At 37.8% G+C, this 16,723-nt stretch overlaps 1 protein-coding gene across 1 annotated transcript; it reads left to right on the forward strand.

The window, feature by feature from the left end:
• Positions 1–355: 355 nt before the first annotated feature.
• Positions 356–15,861, forward strand: LOC125237422 (paired box protein Pax-6-like). Its single transcript, XM_048144483.1, has 7 exons — positions 356–412; positions 9,444–9,571; positions 11,686–11,819; positions 12,687–12,729; positions 13,754–13,877; positions 14,481–14,619; positions 14,912–15,861. The coding sequence occupies exons 2-7, from the start codon at positions 9,444–9,446 to the stop codon at positions 15,574–15,576; spliced, it is 1,233 nt and encodes a 410-aa protein (XP_048000440.1). The 5' UTR covers positions 356–412; the 3' UTR covers positions 15,577–15,861.
• Positions 15,862–16,723: the final 862 nt, after the last annotated feature.

Here is a 16,723-nt window from a genome sequence, read left to right on the forward strand (position 1 = left end):
TATTTTGTTCCTGAGTCATGGATGTTTTCTATGTATATAAGTATGTATCTATCTACTTAAGTATGTATATATTGTATATCGTCGCTTAGTAACAATCCTATATAAAACTTCGCTTACAAGCTTTGCTTAATTTGGGGCTAAGTTGATCTGTGTAAGGTGTCCCCAATATTTATTTTTTATACCTACATGGAGTTGCAAAACAGATTTCTGCATAAAAGAAAATGGGGTCCACGATTGTACGTGGAAATGATCTTTCATTTTAGAAATATTTATACTTTTCATAGCGGCTCTTCGTGTTTCTCTGTCCCCTCCGCTTCGCCCGGCACATAGCCACTCCAGTACCGACCACGTGACAACAGACATCCTCCACTTTATTGAATTACCCCGCGGATGGACCTACTCTGATTCTCAGGTTAGTTTCACTGCAATTAAATTAAGGGACTAATTAGATTAATCATTATGACAACACATCTTCATACAATTTGGTCGGTTTTTAAAAGTTTTTAGAAGTAGATATTTGAGAGCTGTTCGTAGAACTCGATGACCATCGGGTTTCTTTTTACTACACTACTACAATTTCATTTCATTTATTCAGTAACAATATACATTGTATTCGAATGTCTATAATATAATCCTTAATTAACAATACACTATATTACAATAAATATAATTATATTACTTACTTACTACTAAATTACAATAAACAAGCTACTATTCATCAAAATTTGGTTTTTACTATGTCATAACATTATTATATATTTATACAATCATTGAGATCATTTAAACAAATAACAAACAATGATTTATTGAATATTAGGAAATATAGTTACTCGTCTTTATCATTTATGAAGTCTATCACAGAATACTAACACTTTTTTATAAGAAATTCTTTCAGTCTTGCATTGAAAACGTGATTATTGGTAATAGTTTTATATTCCAATGGCAGTATATTAAACAAGAAAACGCTCTGATAACATGCTGCATGTTTCACGATGTTTAGTCTTGGCACTATCCTATTCGACACATCCTTCCTTCTAGTTAACAATCTAGCATTCTGCTCATTCTGGCTTTCATAATGTAGTATATGTTTAATAAAGTCCGTTAGAAGAACGAGTATATACAAACAAGGCACTGTCAAAACCTTTAATCGCAAAAAGTGTTCCCTACATGATTGATACTGAGGAATGCGCACTATGGTTCTAATTGCCCTTTTCTGCATCTTAAAAATTTCATCCACGTTATATTTGTAGCTATTTCCCCAGAGTTTTATGCTGTAACGCAATTTGTATTCGACTAAACTATGATAGACCATTTTAAGGTGTTTAGACTGGACTACATCGCGTAGACTGCGGAGGGCATAGCAAGCTGAGCTTATAGAGTTTCGCAGTGCCTCTATCTCATGCTTCCAGTTTAGTTGGGAGTCTATCTGGATGCCTAAGAATTTGACACTATCTGTCTGTTCTATTTTTATTCCGTTGAAACTAACATCCAATACATCAGCCTTATTTGAAGTCGCCGATAGGAGCATAACATTGGTTTTACTTGTATTTAGCTTGAGTTGGTTTGCCCCAAACCACTTACTAAAGGCTCGTAAGGCTGCGCTAACATTACTGTTTAGTTGCACCATGTTGTTGGCCGATATAACGGCATTTGTGTCATCGGCAAATACAACTAGCTTGGTATTGGGAACAACGTTGCTTATATAGAAAATAAGATCGTTCAGGAATACAATGAAAAATAAAGGACCCAAAATGGATCCTTGGGGCACTCCTCGTGTCACAGTTACTAGTCTGGACTTGACAACCTTCTCAGCACCCCCTTGAACCGATCTGAGTTCAATAAACTGTTTCCTGTTTCTCAAGTAGGACTCGAACAGTTTTAGGACCTTGTTTCGGACTCCATAATATTCCAGCTTATTTAAAAGAATCGTATGATCGACCGTGTCGAAAGCAGCGCTCAAGTCAAGGAATAGGCCTGCCACCTTGTTTCTATTATTGATTTCGATCACTGTATCATGAATTACAAGAATATGAATGAAATGGGTCCAGCATGCCAAAAACCTGTTAGCTATACCTACATTTCAATAATGTAAACATTGAATAACAAACTTGATTTATTCAAAATCAAACGAGTACAATATACTGTCTACACGTTATTACCCATCTATTATAAACTAGATATGAATTTTATTGTTTAAAAATAAAGAAAACTGGGCAAAACATGTTCGTGCGTATGGATTCATAAAAACAACAATAAAATGTCACTATAATATATTACAGACCAGAATAAAATGAATAATTAAAATTAACCTAATTATGAAAAACAGACATGGGACTTAAAATAATTACAAACTTTTTCTTCACCACTAACTATATAATAACCAAATTTTCTAAAAAAAAGGTTAGTTTTGGAGATTTATGTAGTTTGTACAAATGGAATCGTGTAGCGAGTATACAATAATATCAAATGTTATTCAGTATAGTACTTTGTTAAGCGACATAATGTAATAAAAAACAAATTTTCACCACCAACTAAAATACCAAATTGAGTAATTATATATGTATAAGGTATACCTTAGGCTATAGCGGGACAAATCTCGACTGGGGGGGCAATTGTAATTAATCCATTTTTTCCATTATTACACTATGATGTTGAGTTCTACATGTATCCACTGAACACGCCTACCATATATAACTGGTGGACACTCTATTTAATAATGCAAACATTGTAAAACATGGAAAAAATGGACCTTACCTTAATTGTACCGAGCAGGCCATGTTGGGTAGGTCATTTAATAAATGCATAGTAATTTGAAATATAATGGATGTATTTCTTTAATCAAATGGAGTTGAATTCACGGATACACGATATTGACATTAACAAAATGTGTGCGTTATAAAATAGGCCTATCACTCATAATAGCAGTTTATTTCCCTTTTTTCCACCCATATAAATAACCCTTATGTACGTCTTTTATGAAAGGCGGCAAAGGGGTTGATAGATTGGGATCATCATCATGCTGAATGCAAGTTATTACTGCAAGTTTTGAGACAGAAGTATATGCAAGAAAGAGATGCAGATATATGCCACTTACTTCTTACCTATAGTTGCGTCTCAAAAGTTGCAACAATAACTTTAAGAACTCAGCTTTAAGAGCTAGGCTCTTATAGTCTGGAGTACGAAGTTACCAATGCATCTTTAGACTAGTTAGGACTACAGTTGTAATTAAGTTGAGTCCGTACTTCACATGGAGCCTAAGTGTGTTTTCACATTATCCGATCCGATATCGGATGTAGGACCGATATTCCATATATTTAAGCCGTCATCTTTGATTTTTGCCTTTGAAATCCTTCCTACAGCCGATATCGGATCAGATAATGTGAAAACGCACTAAGACTCAAATACTCGCCAGTCACTAAAGTAGGCACTAAGGCCGAAAGTCCACTATCATATGTTTATCGTATCATAGAAATATGATCATAGGCAACATGCCGTCGTTTTTCTTCACGTGATCCTATTTCTATGATAAACATGTGATAGTGGACTTTCGGCCTAAGAGATACATACATACATACATACATACAATCACGCCTGTGTCCCATGAAGGGGTAGGCAGAGCCTAAGAGATGCAGTCAGAAATATGTAGTTAGTCCAAAATAAGTTGGCAATGATTTTGACAGTCGCGTCACATGTTATTTTAAATGTCAAACTTCGATGTAACTATGATGTTTTACGTAACCCTCACAGAGGCAGGGCTAACATAACCGTTGCTTATCTTGCCTTGACTCTACTCAGATAAATAAATTACTAACGTAGTTAGAACTAGTTCAACATGGACGACTTTGTGTCGCGACACACCGCCTCAGGCAGCAGCACGAAGTCTTGATTCTTCGTGTTGTCCTTCTGGCGTAACTTCCTCCTGAGTGGTGTGACTCGGGATCATTCTGGTCGTAAAACTCGAGGTCGACGACCGCTTGAGTGAATCGGTTCGGACATAGACTTGAAACGAGCTCGTTTAACTCATAGACATAAACTCAACCGCTTGTTTAGAGGAACACTTTCCCTCTACTGGCGAGGCATGAGGCTGTACTTCTTCTTGCTGATCTCTTCATTGAGTGAATCTCTGCTCAGATGAAGGCTCAGCAACGTCGTTGAGGATTCACTGTCTGGTCATCCTTGCCTGATGGACGTGGAAGATCGGGAGAAGCACACCGGTTCTTCAACACTTTCGTCATAAGATGATGTTGTTTGCACTGCTCTTCTCCATCTTCGATCTCTAGCGGGTAGAGATGCGCGATAGATATACTCTGTATGACTGTCATAAACCGTCGCGCTCTTCCTTTAAAGATATCATTTTCCAACTTTCCAATTTATCCTGTTCTTCGTGTCACCTTTAATCAATGATTTGACCTATCTTAGGTGCCATCCTGATGTTAATAGGTTTTAGATGGTAAATATCTTTCAAATTTAGGAGATACCGGTTCTCAAACATCTCAAATTCTCGTAGAATTATCCGTGCTTTCTTCCAACCTTTAATTAAGTGGTCCTTAGTCACTGTCCTGCGACGTTGTAGGATCCTTATCTGAAGTTTCCATAATGATACACTTTCCCATGGTAAGAAAGTCTTCGAATATTTTGATATGATCCGGCTCTGAATCTACGTAAGTTAAGGGTCTTGTGTTAAGAACTGTTTCATTTCTTCACCGCTGTTACTAGCTGTGTCATTCAACAAATGTTTCTGTAATGTTTTCATACAGTTTTTAACCAACCAATCAACTTCATATAGAATCACCATGCCATGGTGCTATTGTGGTGTTAAATTTTCACATTTCCATTGTACTTCGTCTTCTTGGATCCCAAGACCTCCACAATCAGAGAGAACTGGTTGGTCCAAAAGTCCACGTCTTCGGATCTTGAACTATAAATTGTGGACCACTCAGTACGTCAGCTGGATTTAGGTCTGATGGAAGGTATCTGATCTCCAGAACTGACTGTTTTGATCTCTTCTATCCGCGCAACCTTGAAGGGTGGCAATAGCTTGTCAGATTTGCACCATTCTGCTGACGATCTGGCTGTCGGTCCATAAGACATACTATCTTCTGCTGGAGAAACTTAAGAACAAACTTTATCAGTACTGCCAATCCAGTACTCCTAAAAGTTCAAGACGGGGTATCTTGAGACTCTCCTGATCCTTTATTGGTATCAGACGGGATTTACCAATAATGAAGCGAGCCGCAAACTAAAAGACTGATGCCATAAGCCTGTGAGAGGCATCGGTGAAACAGTGTAGTTGGTAGCCTTTTCCCACTGTGTCTTCATGTAGCATCTGTCCACCGACACCTTCCTATTTGTTCCATTCTTCCGTTAGTTCGCTTGATAATGGTGAGTCCCATACACTCCAGCTTTCCAAAGCTCTTGTAAAAAGTTTACATGATAGAATTATAGTTACTGCATATACATGGATCGTAGATTGATCAATAGTTTTCAGTATTCCTCTTTCGTGACAGCTTCTTCTTGTAAGTTAGGTTTCAACTGGAAGTATCCTTTTTGCGTACCTTTACTTTATCTTCTTTACATGTATCAGAGACTTTCTTCATAAATTCCTAGAATTCGATTTAAATCCTGATGACACATTGAAATGTCTTGAAAAGATCCTTTTAGATTTTTGTAGAGTTTCATCGCCTCATCCGTAGTGTCGGTACCCGAAATAAAGTTATCCACATATATGTCATTTGCTTTCTGTCTGACTTGCTGATCTTCTGCGTTGGACAGGTGGTGTAGTAGTCGCATTAAGCAAAAACGGTGATGAAATGACGCCAAATGGAACTCTACAAACCTAAGGTATAGTAGGAATTTTTGAAAGTGGCAACACTGGTAAAAAGCATTGTAGGTGAGCCTCGCGTTTTCATGTTGCCGGTACACCTCGTAAATCGTAGCTAATCGGTTTATAAAGCGGACTGCAGTACAATAGAGACTATCGCTTAATCTAGGTACCAGTATATTCCTGGTGCTGTAGCCGAATGGCATTTCTGCGACGCAAAACGAAAACGAAACGCCGCGATAGGTAGTCTGGCGCGCCAATACGCAAGAGCGATAGAGATAGATATCTACGAGCGTTTCGTTTCGTGAGCGATTGTGCCATTCGGCTACGTACCCTCTGAGAGCAAACTTGAAAATCCACCAATCGAATAAATGACTGTCGAAAGTTAGCTGTCAGAAACGTGGTCAGAAATCCCGGCGCCTCAGTATCGCCACCTGGCGAAAAAAAAACGATCCAGAAAACCTTCATGTAGGTACCTACGTGCACTTCTATATTATTAAACAGTTTTAATCCCACTATATTCTACTTATGACAACATTACTCTAAACTCAATGTTAAAATCACAACATAAAAATAGACTGAAATAATCACTTTTCATTTTCACGCACTATTTCCGAACGCACTACCCTAACCTCCAAATACCAATTTGGCGCGAAAACATGGCGCCCATCGCGTCGTCAAAACAAAACTGCCTCAGGAACACAAATTATCCTCATTTAGTGATAATTTAATAAACTTAACTAAATTATAGACATTTAATTCAATTTAACTCGTGGTAACTGATGCTCGGTCAATGCCCTGGCGGTGTTGTGTTACCTCGTGAGGGAAGTAAATATTAATGGTAAACTGATTTCGTAAAGTTTTTTCCTTATTTGTTTGTTTTGAATAGGTAGTTTTTTGGGTATTAAGGTTCGGGATCGGTAAAAATACTTGATAAAAGTTTATTTGTTAACAATTATTATTTATTCAGTGCAAAGGTTTCTACACTTCAAAAATAGTTATTTCCCCCTCACTAGCTCGGAAACACGTGTTTTGTCCTTTAATACCAGCGGGTAAAAACGCATTTTATCCACTAGTGGGTAAAGTAATTTGACCTTGAATAAAGTGAAATTAACTGCTTTAAAATTGCTTTAAAAGTAGGCGAATCTAGTAATAAAGATGATTTACCACCTGTGGAACTACTGGAAGCAGTGATAAACGCATTTTTTGCGTTGTAGTTTCCTCGCTATAGTGATGGCATAAGCAACCAAAAAGGAAACTTAACTAAGTATAAATTATCAAAAAATCAATTACGTTTCAATATAATTTCTTGACTTCGTCTGTAAGTATAGACAAATGTGCAAAGCAGCGATACGCCATTCGTTGACGAATATTTGATATTTAGGCAAAATAGAAATGATCAGTAATAGAACTTTACTATAACCAGGATCGTTTTTGGCTCAGCTTTTTTTTTTTTTTTTTTTTTTTTATACGTCACAATCGCTCACGAAACGCTCACGAAACGAAGCGCTAGTAGATATCTATCTCTATCGCGCTTGCGTATTGGCGCGACAGAGCCAGCGGCGTATCGCTTTCGTTTGGCGTCGGAGAAATGCCATTCGGCTACGGGGCCAGAGATCGGATTTTTGTGCGTCATCTCATACTAAAAGTCATTAAAATGACGTAAGTCACAAAGAATGTCGCAAATCCGTCCGATCTCTGATTATAACAGTTCTCCTGTACAAAATTATACGCAGATCTCTTGTCTTTTCAGAGCATAGGTATTTTTAACCCGATTTAAAAACGACGGGGTGTTATAAGTTTGACGTGTCTGTCCATCTGTCTGTCTATCTGTTTGTCTGTCTGTCTGTGTGTGTGTCTGTCTGTGGCATCGTAGCTTCCGAACGGATGAACCGATTTAGATTTAGTTTTTTTTGTCTGAAAGCTGAGTTAGTCGGGAGTGTTCTTAGCCATGTTTCATGAAATCGGTCTACTATGTCGTGGTCGGGGTTTTTTTCAAATTTTGAATTTTGTTGTGCATAATTTTGATCATGGCAATCGCTCCAGTATAGTGGATAGCGGGTTTAAGACGGATGAAAATGCGTTCGTTGAGCCCATGTGCGAAAATTTCATGAAATTAATAAATATGTGAGGTCAGGAGCAACATACTTTATTTTTAATCTTTAGTTTGACGTGTTTGTCTGTATGTCTGTCTGTGTGTGTGTGCCTGTCTGTGGCATCGTAGCTCTCGAACGGATCAACCGATTCTGATTTAGTTTCGTTTGAAAGCTGAATTAATCGGGAGTGTTCTTAGCCATGTTTCATGAAAATCGTTTCACTATGTCTGGTTTTTAGGGTTCCGTAATCAACTAGGAACCCTTATAGTTTCGCCATGTCTGTCTGTCCGTCCGTCCGTCCGTCCGTCCGTCCAAGGATAATCTCAGTAACCGTTAGCACTAGAAAGCTGAAATTTGGTACCAACATGTATATTAATCACGCCAACAAAGTGCAAAAATAAAAAGTGGAAAAAAATGTTTCGTTAGGGCACCCCCCCTACATGTAAAGGTGCGACCACACCGCTGCTTAAAAAACGTTGACGGTACGGAATCGCAGTGACGCATCGTATCCGTACCGTTTTTACCGCATGCTCCACAGACCGCTGCTCAAAATACGCAGACGGTACGGAATCGCAGTGACGCATCGTATCCGTACCGTTTTTACCGCATGCTCTCCACACCGCTGCTCAAAATACGCAACCGGTACGGAAACGCAGTGACTTTCGTATGGGACACGTCATGCGTTTCCGTACCGTTGCCGTTTTTTAAGCAGCGGTGTGGGGAGCATGCGGTAAAAACGGTACGGATACGATGCGTCACTGCGATTCCGTACCGTCTGCGTATTTTGAGCAGCGGTCTGTGGAGCATGCGGTAAAAACGGTACGGATACGATGCGTCACTGCGATTCCGTAGCGTCACCGTTTTTTAAGCAGCGGTGTGGTCGCACCTTAAAGTGGGGGCTGATATTTTTTTTCATTCTAACTCCAACGTGTGATATATCGTTGGATAGGTATTAAGAAATGAATAAGGGTTTACTAATATCGTTTTTTGATAATATTAACAGTTTCGGAAATAATCGCTCCTAAAGGAAAAAAAAGTGCGTCCCCCCCCCCCTCTAACTTTTGAACCATATGTTTAAAAAATATGAAAAAAAACACAAAAGTAGAACTTTATAAATACTTTCTAGGAAAATTGTTTTGAACTTGATAGGTTCAGTAGTTTTTGATAAAATACGGAAACCTACGGAACCCTACACTGAGCGTGGGCCGACACGCTCTTGGCCGGTTTTTTTTGAAATTTTAATTTTGTGCTTAGGTTATAGTCAGGGCAATCTAGGATTCCCTACAGGGGCTTGTCTTGTCCCAGTACTAATTGTCCAGCAATAATCCATACTAATATTATAAATGGGAAAGTGTGTGTGTCTGTTTGTTTGTCCGTCTTTCACGGCAAAACGGAGCGATGAATTGCTGTGATTTTTTAAGTGGAGATACTTGAAGGGACGGAGAGTTACATAGGCTACTTTTTGTCTCTTTCTAACGCGAGCGAAGCCGCGGGAAAAAACTAGTTGTTATATATTTCTGTTACAGATGGAGGAATCCCTGGACGGGCGCGAGGGCGGCGCGGGCGCAGCCGGCTTCGATTCGGCCGCCATCTTGAATGATGACGTCTCTCCCACCACCAGCTTCTGCTATAGCATCCCGAACTTGTTTAATGGGTATAATAATTAATAAGTTATCCTCTTTATTTATTGTGAGTCCATCTTTCATTGCAGAGGTCTACCTCTATGGTGTTATTTTATTCGATACTCGTATTAACTCGAAGTTTCGGACCACGCTAGGTTAATAGGTTGCCAACTATTTTGATAGCTTCGCCTCTGCCTGGGTTAAGTAAACGTCATCATCATCATCCTCCTTGCGTTATCCTGGCGTTTGCCACGGCTCATGGGAGCCTGGGGTCCGCTTTGACAACTAATCCCAAGATTTGGCGTAGGCACTAGTTTTTACGAAAGCGACTGCCATCTGACCTTCCACCCCGAAGGGTAACTAGGCCTTATTGGAATTAGTCCGGTTTCCTCACGATGTTTTCCTTCATCGAAAAGCGACTGGCAAATATAAAATGTCATTTCGCACATAAGTTCAGAAAAAGTCATTGGTACGAGCCGGGTTCGAACCGGCGACCTCCTCCGGATCGAAAGTCACACGCTCTTACGCTTCTTAAGTAAACGACATACGAGGCACAAAAAATCCTTTGTAATAAAAATAAATAAATAAATAAATAAATAAATATTATAGGACATTCTTACACTGACTGACTGAGGCCCACGGTAAGCTCAAGAAGGCTTGTGTTGTGGGTACTCAGACAACGATATATATAATATATAAATCCATACTTCCATACTTACTTACTTACTAATATTATAAATGCGAAAGTAACTCTGTCTGTCTGTCTGTTACGCTTTCCCGCTTAAACCACGCAACCGATTTTGATGAAATTTGGAACAGACAATCTTTAGACCCTGAGACAGAACATAGGCTACTTTTTATTTCGAAAAAAAGGGATGAAGGGGTTGAAAAAGAAGTTGAAAGTTTGTATGGGATTTCTTAATTTTAAATGATAAAACCATGAAACTTTATATTTTAGCACTTGATAAGAAATCATTAAACATATATTTAAAGTCACATACAGGTCGAACGCGATTAATTAACATTATTTTTACCTTTAAAATAAACATGGTGGGAAATAAACATTAACTAAAAGCGGGTAGATTATATTTATTTGTCTACCCCGAACATTTATATAAATTAATATCGGGTAGTTTTGTGTTGTTTACATCTCCGGTGACATTTTGCTGGGACGTCAGTCTTCCGCGACCACGGCCAGTGCAACCTGGCCGAAACGTTGGGAAAAAAGGTAAAAATAATGTTAATTAATCGCGTTCGACCTGTATGTGACTTTAAATATGTGTACAAAGCGCGAGAACTTAAAGTGTTATATCATTAAACATCTTGATAAGGGATAGGGATAGGGATAGGGATAGCGATAGGGATAGCGATAGGGAAAGCGATAGGGATAGCGATAGGGATAGCGATACGGATAGCGATAGGGATAGCGATAGCGATAGCGATAGCGATAGCGATAGCGATAGCGATACGGATACGGATACGGATAATATGGGTATCGTTAGCGGGATACGGATAATCGGTCGGCGGTCTCTTACAATCAATGTGCTCTAAGACGATCGTAGTTTGCTTGCTTGAAGATTACGTTTGCGATAAGTATAAGCAAAATGTAAAAAAATGTAAGGGATAATAGAAAAAAGTACTTTTTACCCACCGATCATAGTGTCGAAATACGGGCTATGTGGGATGTATATAAAGGTTTCCCCAGCGTATATAGAATTACCTACGCTGTGGTCGATGTGTAATATTTCTACAATCATTGCAAGCAAAAGTATTATGTGCAATCGAAATAATCGCAGATAAATATACCTACAGAGAAACCTACGGTCCCTACGGATCCAAATGAAAATCTTAATGAACACTTTTATTACGCGGGCGAAGCCGCGGGTAAAAGCTAGTACTTATATACATAGAAAACATCCATGACTCAGGAACAAATATCTGTGCTCATCACACAAATAAATGCCCTTACCGGGATTCGAACCCGGGACCGCGATGAGACAATGCCCCAGCCTGTTTAGTCAACGACCATTCCCGTATCGTAGGCACCGTAGACCTTCAAAAAGCGCCGGTGAGGTTGTTAAAATCGTTGTCAACCTACCTTTGACTCTATGAGCACTCATTACAATAACATTTTATTGTTTTACAGTTTAGGCCCCGGCTCAGTCCTTTGCGAAAGACCCGATACTGAAGCTACGGAACCCTTCAGTGCCTCCACGGAACCTTCAGAAGCCGTGGAACATCAGCAGTTTGAAGATGACGAGGAGTACTCTCCAAAATCGAGTAAATATATTTTTTAAATAGGCAGCAAACGATCAGACGAGCCGCCTGATGGAAAGCAGTCATCGCCGCCCATGGACATTAAGCAACATCAGAGGAGCCACTTATGCGTTGCCGACCTTTGAGAACCCTAAATATCTGCTTCTTGAAGAACCCCATGTCATAGCGCAAGGGAAACGCCTCAGATGGTAGCTCATTCCACAACTTGCACGTTCTGGGAAAAACGAGCGAGAAGTTCGTTTGTTCTTGGTTGGCCACGTATCGAGAATGTGAGGATGAACTTTGTTACTTAACTTACTTTGGATTACTTTCATCTCTTAACTTTTCATCAAAAGAATAATCTTTATCATTGATCCTTGTCTTGTCCAATTTACTTGGGGTCAGCACATAACCCTCTGGCGTAGTACCTAGCGTTGATGATCGGTCTGATGGCCTAGTCGGTAGTGACCTTGCCTGCCCGCGGTCCTGGGTTCGAATCCCGGTAAAAACATTTCTTTGTGCACAGATATTTTGTTCCTGATTCTGTGGTTAGGTATATTACTACTAAGTATTTATGCCATGTAATTAATAAAATAGGTAATGATCGGTTCGGAATTGAAATAAGCATTCTGGGATTTTTGGCAACTAAGTTTTATTTTTAATGTTGGTTCTTTAACTGTCGTGTATGTATGTACGTATCAATATCTACGTTTATCAATGGGTTATTAATTTTAAAAAGTACTCCAATTTATTTTACTGTACTAATCACTTTTTTCACCTTATCGAAGGTTATAAATGTATTTGACATTTTTTTAAATTAGTAATTAATTAGTAGGTAGAAATCGTCTAGACGACTATACACGTCATTAACATTGTATGACTTTGTTACAGATTCGAAAAGCGATATTCCAAAACGCAAGCAACGTCGATACAGGTGAGTGTGTTTCTCTTTTAAAAATTTAATGACATACCATGTTACCTTTTCATTTCTACGTTTAAACCATATGAACTGATTAAGTTGAAATTTAGTATAAAAATATATAAAACAGAATAGCTTTATAAATGGGACGTATTGGAGATGGGTTCCCTCTATTTGGCATACTTTTAATTGTCTGAAACGATTCTCGCATAACAGACTTCGCATAACAGACTTCGCATAATCGATTTTCGGCAAATGTTAATTTGTCATAATCTAAAATAATACAAAGCAAATAATCTAAAATAATACAAAATTTTTTTTAGAGTTAGCTTATTATTTATTAGTTAAATAAATTTTATTACCTTAATAAAGATATACTTCTATTAGAATCAAATAATATGAATATTACATTGTCCGAAAATAAGTTCGTCGCATAATACTGTTTACGCCGATTGTGTTTATGAATAAAATTGATTCTCATAATTGTTTTTGGTATATTTCTTAAAATCAGAATAACTACCCATACTAAGTGCTGTTAGGAGAGTCGGTTAGGTTAGAACTGTAACAATTATATTATTTATTATAAAAAAAATTCTGCATGGTAAATTTCGACTAAACAATGTAATGTATAAATAATTTATGCATCAAAACCTTTACGCGCGAAATATATTCAGACAAACAAAAATATGCATAGACAAATTATGCGTAACCATACTATGCCATAACAGATTATGCGAAAGGTAAATTATACCAATATAGATTATGCCAAAAATAATTATTGTTTGTAAAATTATGCCAAAACAAGTGGAACCATATGAAATACAGATTAAAGAAATTCATACGAAAACGAAGCAAAACGTTTTTGAATATAGTATAAACTGTTATAGGTATAAGTAATATGAGGTGGGGCAGCATTTTTTTCATCGTCGTGATCATTATCAGCTAGTGCTCAGCTTCATAACCTGCTGCCATTCTTTTCTGTTGTCTTTTACCTACCCTTTTAACTACCAGTTTCTAAATATGTGCCTGTCTGTTTCAGAACCACCTTTTCAAACGTGCAACTTGAGCAGCTGGAAGCAGCCTTCCACAAGACCCACTATCCTGATGTCTTCTTCAGAGAGGAGTTGGCTATGAGGATTGACCTGACGGAGGCAAGGGTTCAGGTCAGTGTCAGTAGTCATATTATGAGTGTAGAGTCACAGTATAATATAGGGTGGCAGATAATAGCAGCTGAAATATACTGGATGGCTGTAAGGATTGACTTGAGGCCAGGGTTAAGATCTATCTTATCTACTTTAGATGACAGTTACTTAGGAACTGTAAATCTTCCACGTGAAGCACTATGCATGTGTTTTTCAGAGAAGAGTTGGCTATGACGACCGACGACAGAGGCCAGGGTGCAGGTTAGTTGAGAATTGGAAAGAATACTTTATTTTCTATGAAGATTCCTTTATTGAGATAGATGACGCAGGAGGGTACATGAATGTATGTTTATCAAAATAAGCTAGTCCATAAATGATCGAGCCATAATGTATAATTCAGGATAAAAAACGGCAGGTGTACTGATGGCAGGTGGCTGACTCAAAGTATCAGAAGTTTCATTTTTTAAAAGGAGTGAGGATATTCTAAAAAGAAAAATTTCAGGCATCTCGGCCAGGACCTGAATTCTTATGGCATGAGTTGTCCATAAACTGCCAGATTCTCATCTCGTCAAAACTTCTTAGAAGTTTCATTGGTAATCATGTCGCCTTATTCTTGTGTTCCAGGTATGGTTCCAAAACCGGCGAGCCAAGTGGCGAAAGCAGCAGAAGACGGGTTGCGAGCCGTACCCTCGAGGAAGGTCTCCGGAACAGCGCTCTCCTTCAGCCCTGGCGCTGGAAATGAGAGACTTCATTACTATACCTGGTAATAAAGGGATACATATATGTTATTTGGTTGAAGAGTTTTCATAGAGAGAAATAGTAACCTTAAAAAACTCAAGACTTGGAAAATTGAGTACACACAGTCCAACTTGGTGACGGTGATAGTAATAATTTAATGCTGAATTCAGCTGTTGCAAAAATATTAGCAGCACTGTGTGTGTGTGTTATTGTGTGTCTTGAAGGATTAAAGATGTGAGTTAGTCTGGCAAATAAACTAAGAAATGTATGTTTCTAGTAATATAAATCATCATTCAATTGTTACTCTTTTGTTTCAGTGTCTTCACCACAAATGGTGAACATAGCCGAGACATCCAGCCAGAACTACGCCAAGTCAAAGCAAGCCATGCCAGCAATCCACATATCGGCCCTCCCGACTCGACAAAATTCCCAAATGGAGCTGCCCTCTTTCTCCATACCTCTGCAATATAATCTAGGTACCTTCAAAAAGGTAGAAGATGTACAATTTGACATAGCAACGACAGAAAATGAGCAATGGGATGGTAGAATGATACCGAACTTTAATTTAATGAATTTAAAACCTCTCATAGAAAACAGAGAGAACATTGATATGGCTGAACTAAAATATGAAGTAAAAAATGAAAATAATAAAAGAGTATATAATGAAATATCCATTCAAGGTACTAGTATAGAAACAGATGATATACTAGGCAAAGAAACAGTTAACGAAGGACAAACAATATCACCTGATTTTGAAATGGCAAGATACGAAAATTTCCAAAGCGAAAATGAGAAGAGATATAGAGAAGGCAGTTTTGAAGGAACCAGTATGGAAGATGGTAGGAGTGACTTTATATGTGACAGTGATTTTCTTTGTAAGACTAATTATGAAAAAGTGGAAGAGAAGAGAAATGAGTTTCAAGAGTGTAACTTGTTAGATACGGAAAATAATGGTATTAATAATTTCGAGGCTAATATATAATTACATATTATAAGTATAATAATGAACAATGTGCAATATTTAGTTATTAAAGATAGTGTTATGATGAAGATAACTGTACATGATAAGGTGTAAATAAAGAAACGGTGTGCCTTAAGTGTAACTAAATATACAAGGAAAAATCAGTGTAGTATAGTCGCCATCAGATAAATCTGAGCGGCAGAGGTGTTCAGAAATATCTAAACACGCCTTAGCAACTTGAGGATGAGGAGCAGATATTTATGAGCACCTTGACCGCTCCGATACATCTGATGGAAACTATACCATAATATTGAAATTTTATGATGCTATTTTATCTACATTGTGCAATTTATTCATAAAAATAAAATGAAATATGATATAAGATATGAAAAAAAGTTTCAAACTTGATATTTCTTTCTACTCATAGTAATGTAAGATGAATAAATAGATCGATTTGTGGACTTGTCTGACCGGGCAGTGAATTTCAAATTCCAGCAAGGGAAATTTTTAGCGACATCTACACTCTACAGCTAATAAAGCTCAAATTAATTAATTACTTATACACCGTGTTTTTGTTTTCCGTTAAATTTAAAGTTAGGTTCATCATCAGGAACACCTTGCTTTTTGTTAAATTCGAAAAAAAAATTTTTTCGTTTCCCTACGTAATAAATGGATTTATTTGTGTGAGAGGACCTTAATCATAACATTAGTCATTGTTAAGTGTTTTACGGCATATGTCAAAACAAATAACATTAGGAAGTGGTAAGGGATGCCACATTTTTTTAAAATAATTCGATAAGGGTAAGAGTTAAGAGGCTAGTTTCTTAGAGAAATTGATTGTATTTGAACTAAAGATTCTTCCCTTAAAGTTAACGGAATTCAATAAAAACAGGGTGTAATTATTATGAGTAAACAGTACCGAAAAAAATATATTAATTGTTTCCCTGGTCAAAGGTTTCAAAGGTCTTGAAATATGTTAACCCTTGCTTGATAAATAACTACGAATAAACTTGGTGAATTTTCGTCGTAGCCACAAGTAGCCACGGCCATCTAATGTCCGGGCCATTACGTGGCCACGTCATGTCGCGCACGCTACCAACAACCAACGAGTAAAAACTACACGGAAATAATGTTACTGGAACATACAGAATTAAGTTTAGATTTAATT

This window comes from Leguminivora glycinivorella, chromosome 21 (genome assembly GCF_023078275.1).
Source record: "Leguminivora glycinivorella isolate SPB_JAAS2020 chromosome 21, LegGlyc_1.1, whole genome shotgun sequence".
NCBI lineage: Eukaryota > Metazoa > Arthropoda > Insecta > Lepidoptera > Tortricidae > Leguminivora > Leguminivora glycinivorella.

Bases quoted from the DNA above. Each gene is read 5' to 3' on its own strand.
- LOC125237422 (XM_048144483.1), top strand. From the start codon at position 9,444: ATGGAGGAATCCCTGGACGGGCGCGAGGGCGGCGCGGGCGCAGCCGGC. The intron at 13,878-14,480 runs GTCAGTGTCAGT...CTTGTGTTCCAG, and splicing joins TGACGGAGGCAAGGGTTCAG to GTATGGTTCCAAAACCGGCG. The intron at 14,620-14,911 runs GTAATAAAGGGA...CTTTTGTTTCAG, and splicing joins AGACTTCATTACTATACCTG to TGTCTTCACCACAAATGGTG.